The 9060-nt window shown below is 41.5% G+C and overlaps 1 protein-coding gene across 2 annotated transcripts in view; it reads left to right on the forward strand.

The window, feature by feature from the left end:
- Positions 1-4276, forward strand: part of EXOC2 (exocyst complex component 2) — a 194424-nt gene extending 190148 nt beyond the window's left edge. For both annotated transcript variants that reach the window (XM_006143053.3, XM_027769779.1), the window contains 2 exons: positions 311-370; positions 2738-4276. In XM_006143053.3, coding sequence (XP_006143115.1) covers positions 311-370; positions 2738-2831 — 154 coding nt within the window. In that variant the 3' untranslated portion in view covers positions 2832-4276. The remainder of the gene's footprint in view (positions 1-310; positions 371-2737) is intronic.
- Positions 4277-9060: the final 4784 nt, after the last annotated feature.

The raw sequence follows: 9060 nt of genomic DNA on the forward strand, positions 1-9060 counted from the left end.
CCTCCTACAAAGCTTCTGTCTGGTAACCCTGCCTTCAGTTTTACTTTTACTTTTTCTGTTGTTTTTCACTTTTACTTTTTCTCATGTTTCCCGTTGTTTCACCGGTAGGTGTGTGTGTGTGTATATATACACACACACATATATACACACACACATATACATACACACACATATAGCATATATGTATATCATGCTGTTTTATATATATATTATATGGTGGGGGTATATGCTTAGGAATGTTTTAGTTATCCTCTTCATTTCCTGGGAACTGTGGTTTACCTGAGGTTAACTGCTGCTGTGTGTGTTCCAGATCGAGCTTCAAACAGGCTGTGGAAGCCTTGCCTCAGCTCTCAAGTGGAGCAGATAAAAAGTAAGTTCTGCCTGTTGTTTTCTTGGTCAGTCTGTGCTGAGAAAGATTTTGTTACTTGACCGTCCTCCCGGCACGCACCACGTTACCTGCACCGTGCACGTCTCCCGGGTGTCCGAAGAAGGCAAGGCACTTCCTCTGGGTTTAGGATCGTTTAAAAGCGAACTCTTTTCTTACATGTGACACGTACAGAAAATGCCAGAAGAAAGCTTATTTTGACTCATTCAGTAAACTACGTTGTTGGCTTATGTTATTTAAGAAGCTAATGTAAGAGGGCCTCATCGTTAAATATAGGATCCCGATTTATTTTTTCTTTTTGACTAACTTAGTGATGGAAAACTGAAGTATCAAGACAGAGTAAATGTGTCCATGTGGCATAATAAAATTGTGTGCATCGCATTACAGCCACATCAGTGATCTCAGCCTAAGTTTAAACTTGACCACTTTCGTAACAGGAAATTCTGACCCGAGAGTAAATCTAGGCCAGACCCATTTCACAGATGCCCAGCTATCCTCAGCTGAGGCAGCGGAAACCCTGTCGACCTTTCCCTCTTTACCAGCTGTAGCTGAAGTCCGTCTTTGCCTGTGGCTGATCAGTCCACAAGTGAAACTCACAGGGGAATGTTGTGGAAACTCAGAAGACAGAGACAGCATGTGTGCTTGGCCGTGGGAGGAGAATGTCACCTTGGATCGAGGCTCTGGGTGGCCAGCTCTGCCGCCTGTCATCCTGCCCAGTGTCATCCCTATTCCAGGGCATGTGCCCTGCATGAGCAGGTGGATGGCTGCTCATATCCCATTTTCTTCTCTTCTATTTCCTTCTCTCGCTGTACTTTTCATACTTTGTCTGAATTGGTTCTTAGCCCTGTTTATGTCTTCAAACTAAATATGATAACAGATTAAAGCAGTCATCGCTCTTCCTAATATGGTGAACCTGGCTCAAAAGGCTACTGTGTTTGGGAGTCAACCACAGATACCCTGACATAGTTCCAGGTCAGGATCGTACTTTAGATTTACTGATGGGATAATGTTCTATTATTTTTGCATCATAGAGCCATAAGATCATCTCTTCATCTCAGTACTGCTGAGCCATTCTTGATTGCTTCATATGAACCAGACAAGCTATAAGATCCCTTCAGGCTTTAAGATTATATTAATATGAGGGGCCAGCAGGTGATATGGTGGTCAAGACACTAAACTCCCACATGGCTGACCATGGTTTAAGTCTCGGACCTGGTGGCTTGCTCTCTTTCTTTCTCTCTCTCTCTGTTAAATAATAATAATAATTAAATTTATATATTTTTCTTTTTTTTGGAGAGGTTTTTGCTATAGGGCGCGTGCGCTCGCCAGACAGACAGACAGAAACAGAGAGACAGAGAGCGAGAAATCACCCCCTGGGGGGATGGCCACGCCACAATCCCTTCTCCTCCATTCTCCTCTCGGGATCTTGGGCACGCACACGCACACGCACCTGGCGTGAGTTTCAAGCCACCGGGTCCGAGACACGAACCGCGGTCAACTACGTGGGAGTCCAGCGACATAGCCATTATGCTAACTGCTGGTCCCCTAAATTTTCTTTTTTTAAAGATTGTATTAATATGACTATATCAGACCATTTGAAGAAACAAATTGAGGTATCATGTAGCCAAAGGCTTTGCCTAGTGGAGTTAGAACAGACTCTGCTTTCTCTGGGGCTGAGCTCTCCACAGGGGCTGAGCTCTCCACCTGTGCTCACCACGTTCCAATGTTTGTTAAAGACAAAATGCGAAATCAGAGGAACAGAAAACATCCAATGGTTGCTGGGGGGTAGGGTTAGAGGGAGAAGTCAACTAAGAAGGGACAGCGTAAGTGCATTTGGGAGTGATGGAGCTGTTCTGCTTCCTGTTGGTGGGGAGTTGTCACATTACGACATCTGCATAGATGTAAAATAAAAAGAGTGTTTGAGAATTCTTTTAAGTGATTTTTTAAAAAATAGGCCTGAATGTTAGTCTGTTTCAATGAGATATTTAATTAATCTAGGAGGGAGGATAAACGGGATTTTTATACATAAACATAAATAGGTATATGCTTTTTCAAAAGTTCTTGGAAAATGGCATTCAAGTATGAGTTTAGTTTGATGCAGAAAGTTTAAAGTCCATGCATATTATTTTCATGTTCCATGAACTTTTTCAAAGACCCCTTATAAATAGATCCTTTCAACTGGGTTCAGTTGACTAATTTCTGTTCTTACAAATCTACAGACAGTAGCCTTTTCAAATGCCTTCTGAAATCAGCCAGCACAAAGCAGAGCAGGGTGCTTACTGCACTGTGTCCCCAATATGTTGCTAGGCCACCCCATTCTGCCAGGCTGTAAAACCTGTCTCCTCTCTGCAGGTTACTGGAAGAGCTTCTGAACAAGTTCAAAAGCAGCATGCACTTGCAGCTCACCTGCTTCCAGTCAACTTCTTCAACCATGATGAAAACATAAGTACCTGCAAAGCAAGGGCAGTCCATAAACTTAGCAAGGAATAAAATGATTCACTTTCCTAAGCACCCTAAAGGACTTCAGTATACAAAACATTGGGTTTGCCATTTCTCTTTTTCATTTTTTTTTTAACCAATTTGGTAGCTTAGAAAGATGTTGGTATATGTTTTCTTTCAACCAAAATAACCTTATTTAAAATGCCTATGTATTTGTTTTGCCATTTTTATCAGATTAGGTCCTGTTTGACTGTTTACAATCTCTTTTGAAACCTACTCGTTTTTCTTCGGTAAAGGTTGCATGGTATATGCTGCATCCTTCAGAAAGTGTTTTCAGATGACAGGTGTGTTCGAATGCATTTCCCTTTGGCTCATTTACTAGACCTTTGATGTCAGTGGCTTCCAAGAAACATGGGGAGATTGAAAAGAGATCTGGAAAGTTAGAGTTAGATATCTTTGGAGCTTCAGTTTTCCTGTACTGTACATGTATACTTAAAAACCTTATTTCATACAAACAGCCGAAGTCTCCTGATTCAAGTGGTTGTTTAGAAAAATTTGTGAGCCTGCGTTTAAGAAAAATAGATGATTTGTGGTCCACGTGTCTATGAATGAACTTTGCATTTTGCTGTCTTTTATTTCTCACAGTGCTAAATTTAAACCCCTGTTCATTGTAGTTTTTTGGTTCTCAGTCAGTCTTAATTGGATGCCTGTCACTGTACAAAAGCTTGTTCCTGGTCTCTGAGGTCATGTATGTTACCTGCGATTGAGGACAGGTGCCGGATATCATGTTGTGCTCACTAGCACCATCCAGCAGCCTCAGTCTTCGGTGTCCCCTAAAAAGCAGTGCAGGCCATAGGGACGCTGCACCCCTGCTTTCTGCAAGCTGCTCCGTCCTCCCCAGCAGCTTATTTCCTTACCCTTCAAAATAGCTTGCTCAGTGGCTGAAAGAATGCTGCTCTGGCATGGTGCGTGTTTTCTGAAGCTTCAAGAGGCTCTTCAGCCACCAGGCAGTGGGAGCTGTAGATCAGCCAAGTACGTTTGCCCTACATTCACTGCTGAAGGCTTTACTGGAAGAGTTCAGGTCACCGTGACCTCAGCTTCCCTCACCTCACTCCTCCTAACTCCATCATAACTCTCTACTTATAGTCTACTTTCAGAATTTTCTTTGAAAATCCTTAATTAGTTGAAATTAATGACTTTTAATACAAGGCATTTTAGAGTATAGGATAGCCCTTGAAATAAGTAAATGTTGTTGCTCATTCATTTGTTTTATTGGGAGGGGGATCGGAGTAACTGGAAATACACAGAATATTGTCTCTCTTGAGTGTGTTAACCATTGTTTCCACCATAACTGTGAGCTAAATTACAAAACTGCCGTTCCGAATGTGTGTTATTTTAAATAAATACCTGGTACAGTGCATTTAGCCAATAAAGAATCTGTCCTTAACTTAGGAAGTACTTCCGTTGATATTTTTCCAAAGTATCTTTACATTCACTGTATACCTTTTTGTTTTTGTTCGTTTTGTTTTGTTTGTTTTAGAGAGGTTTTTGCTATAGGGGGAGAGACAGAGAGAAATTGAGAAATTACCCCCAGGGAAGATTATCACACCTCCATTCTCCTCTCGGAATTTTGAGTACACATGCACATGTGTCAGCATGAGGTTTAAGCCACCAGGTCTGAGACTCAAACCGCCGTCGACTACATGGGAATCCAATGACAGCATTACTCCATCTGCTGGTCCTTATGTCCACTTTTAATACTCAGAATAAATAGTTAAATTCTTGTTTGCCTGTATTAGTTGAATTATTGTCAGAAAGCTCTTAGAGATGTCATGCCTATTTTTTTCTTTTGGGGGGGGCTTACCATGTGCTAGGTTTTGCATAAAATTACCTCATTTAATCTACACAGCAGCCTTACAACTGTCACATGGTGTTGGTGGTATGTCCATTTCAAAGATGAGGAATTGAGGGCTTAGAGAAAAGTTGGTGTCGTCTCCAAGACTGCAAAGCTGGCAAGTTGCAGGACCCAGGTTCATACTCGGCAGTAGTCTGGCTTCATGTCTCATTAACTTTGCCGCCACCTCGTTCTTCCTCCCAGCTGTACAGGTTTCTACCATCCAGACACCAAGTGCGCGGCTCAAGGAAAGCACATACGTGCCAGCGGCTGCTAAGTCTTAGTAACATAAGAAGTAGTCAGTGCATTGCAGGCTCAGAGAATGGAAGGTAGATGCATAAAAACTCCACATCCAAGGCAGGGGGTTTAAGGACGACTATTCCAACCAGTCAAGAGGAACTTCTTGGAAGAAAGGGGATTTCATGAACCACTCAAGTTACAGAACGATGAATTTAGTGGTTAAGAAGAAATGGATGAGTGTGACGTAAGTTAGAAGAAAACCGAGAGGTAAACCAGGTCTTGGATCAGCTTTAACCAAGAAGCACCTAAAAAGGGTTAAAGTACTTCACCGTCAGATAGTATTTTGGATTTAACAGATTGACATCTATGCGAGTTAACATGACTTCCGTGAGTTAGCTAAGTTGGCATCACTTCAAATGCTAAAAAATTATGATAAGTAATTTGGTTTTACTAAGACTTTCTATATCAGTGTACCACGAAAGTGGCATGTTCTAGAAATGATTTGAGCATTGCAAAACAGGCTTCATTGGCATAGACACAGCTCGCTGACTCATTCTCCTGTCTTTGTCATCCTTGCATGCAGTTTTCTTAAGGGATTGGTTAGAAAAGACGACACTTTAATTCTGGATTTGGTACAAGGTAGTGATATTTTTCTGCTGTGGTAGATTCTGCTATTTGCATAAGAGTGTTGTAATGTGTTTTCTTAATACTTAACAAAATATGGGACCAGCCAATGGTATAAAGATTATGCAACTGGACTCCCACGTAGCCAACCATGGTTCAAGTCCTGGACCTGGTGGCTTAAAACTTATGCTTGGTGTGTGTGCGTGCGTGCCCAAAATCCCAAGAGAAGAATGGAGGAGAAGGGATTGCGGCATGGCCATCCCCGCTAAGGGGTGATTTCTCACTTTCTCTTTCTCTGGTGAGTGCATATACCCTATCTGAAAAATCTCTTAAAAAAAAAAAAAACTTAAAAATTTCAACTAATTTTTAAATCAAGATTCTGTTTCTGAAATAAATAGAGCCAACCATATTTTATTTAATAAGTGCAAAATAATGCCACATAACTATATACTAAAAATTGCATGTATTGTTCTCATTAAACATTTATCGGCATTATTGCAGTTTTCATGTGGAAGGCTGAACAGTGACACGCTGATAAAACATGACACTAAGGCTGATCCACATGAGAAGAATCGAGGTTCCTTCACATGATCTGGGCTAACTGAGGCTGGGAATGGATCATGGCATTGAGACCATATTGGGGTGCTGTCTCTTTCTCTCTCACTTTTTCTTGCTTATGGAAGAAATAAATAAACTTTAAAAAAAAAAAAAATTATTGTCATACGGATTTATGAACTGCCCTGAAAAATCTAAAAGATATAGTGAACATTTGATATTATACCTCAATTATAGCAGCAGCTATAATGATTATGCATATCGCTGTGTTAGGATCATCACTCATTCTGTTTGCTGACCTCATTTCTACTCGCCTACATTTTTTTTTACTGAGTTTTATTGTAGGTGAAAAGCCTTTTTGTCCTTAGCCAAGTAATAGATACATAAGAATAAATTGCAGTTTGGCTGATAAAATCCAGGAGAATGTCAGAATGTCTTTCCCCTGTCAAAGCACACAATCTTCTAGACAAGGCGTGAGCACTCAAGCAGATCTTTGTCTTCCTCAGCGTTTAACCACGAGTGCCATCTCACTGGTTTTGTTGTGACTATTCCCATGGTTACTGTTATCTCTTCACTTTTTTTTTTTTAATATTCCTGTCTCATCTGCCTACAAACCCACCTGCTAGCCACAAATCCCTGAGAACTAAGACCACTACCTGAACTCATCTCAAGGAAAGCCTACAGAAGGATTCATAATAGGGGTAGGAGGAAAACCAGGGGAAAAAATGAAATCAAGAGGTTTCAAAAATCAAGAGAAAAGAAAGAATTACCATAAGAATAAAGAAGATCTTGGCAAGGTCAAAGCATGCTGATAAGTCAGAGATGTGAGGGCTGAGAAATGGTCACTACGCTTGGCATTTAGGAAACCGTGAATGACGTAGAGAATGACAAGGATCGAATCAGAAATACTTAGTACCGTGGACTCATCCACTTAACTCAGTACGACCCTACAGAGAGCTGCCTCTTCTTCAAAGATCACAAGGCATCTTGACCTCCAAGACCGAGTTGAACTGTTCTTTATGGGTATCACTTCAGCCTCCTTCATTCATCCCTTTTCTTCTTCAAGTGCCCCATCAATTCCTGAATCCTAGAATATTTATATGCAGCCCTTTCTTTTCTCCAGAGGCTTACTGACCCTTCCTTGAATGACAGGGGCTTCTAAAACCAAGCCTGTCCTGTGCAGGTATAGATGTCAGGTAGACTCGGGGTTATTTTCTGTTCTAGTCGTTTCCTGTTCCTTGCGCTCAGTTGCCCCATAACTCTGTGTGCTGCATAAAGGAATCCACAGGCTGCCCCTAGCAGCTACTAGTGGAATGGGATGGCAGGTCCTAGGCAAGTAGCTGGGGTAGCAGATGACCCCTCAGAAACATGTCTGTTAAATGCTATTAATGCAATTAGGTTAGCAAGTCTACGAAATGATCTTTTTATATTTTTACATTAAAAACAGAAAGAATCAAATGGTTCCACAGAGTTGGATGGATAAAGAACAGTTCCTCAGGGCATCAGGTAGCATGGTGGTTAAGGCACTGGACTCCCACATGACCGACCATAGTTTGAGTCCTGGACCTGATGCCTTGAAAACCATGCCGGGCACATGCATGTGTGCCCAAGATCCCAGGAGGACAAGGGATTGCAGCATGGCCATCTCCCTGAGGGGTGATTCCTCACTTTCCTTCCTGCTTCCCTCTCTCCCTCTCCAGTGAATGCACATGCTTTATGACAAAAATCTAAAAGACAAAATAAAACAAAAAACACAGCTCCTCTATACCTCTCTGCATTTCTCCTGTTCCCTAAAGCCATCCACTTTCAGTTTTTCAGCTTCTTTGGTTCTTTTGATACTTACCTCAATGTGCCTACCTTAACTGATTCATATTGCTACTTCTTAATTTTTTGCTTTGGGGTATTATGGTCTTCCTATAATAAAATGTGAGAGTTAGCTGTCTTCTCTTTCATCACCTCTACCTCCCCCCTGGCTCTCTCTCTCTCTTTCTCTCTCTCTCTCTCTCTCTCTCTCACACACACACACACAAGTTCCCCTAACCCTTTCTCCCAGTGCATCCCTTTGGCTAGGTCAGTAATCAGTGCCCAAATCATTAGACCTGTGTGTATACCATTTAGTGCTAAGCCCGTAATGGACTTTGGTACTGTTCCTACTGTATTTTTGTATTTTTTATGTATTCTTCATTTTTCACTCATCTGCAAACTCCCTCTGTCCAAGTTGTACAGAAGTCCTTGCAATAAATCAGACACATAACATGTTTTATCAGATTCATCTAGAACAACTTACCACAGCTTTGTAGCCTGAACCAGTGTAACTGGTGCTCACTGGACCAGCCTCACACTTAGGAGTTCTTAGGTAATCATCAACCTGGGATTTCCCTTTACCTGTGTGGGATCAACCACTTCTGTATACCATGTCTTCCTTATCCTTCGTTTTCTCTTTCATATGGTGAGTTCTAGCTCAGCCTTTGGTAACTTCCTAAGAAAAGAGTATATGGGAGGTATATTAATTTTTTAAAAAATTTTAAAGAGTTACTTATTTAATTTTATTTATTATTTTGATTTGCTATAGGGCATATGCACTCACTAGTGACAGAAAGGGGTGGGGGGGTGGGGTGTGAGAAAGCAAGCTGCCATGTCCAGAACTTGAACCACAGTCAGTCATGTTGGGAATCCAACACCATAAGCACCAAGCCACCTGCTAGCTCTAGGAGGTACATATTTTTGAGACCTTGAATATCTTAAAGAAAAAAAAAAAAAACATCCTTAGTTGAGTATGGGATTCTAGGTTGGAAATAATTTTCACTCAGAATCCTGAAGCTTCAGGAGCCAGCAGTTAGCGTAATGGCTATGTCGCTGGACTCTCACGTAGTCGACCGCGGTTCACATCCCAGACCCAGTTGCTTAGAACTCACGCCGGGCG

Source organism: Tupaia chinensis, unplaced genomic scaffold (assembly GCF_000334495.1).
Source record: "Tupaia chinensis unplaced genomic scaffold, TupChi_1.0 Scaffold000090_1, whole genome shotgun sequence".
In the NCBI taxonomy this organism is placed as follows: domain Eukaryota; kingdom Metazoa; phylum Chordata; class Mammalia; order Scandentia; family Tupaiidae; genus Tupaia; species Tupaia belangeri.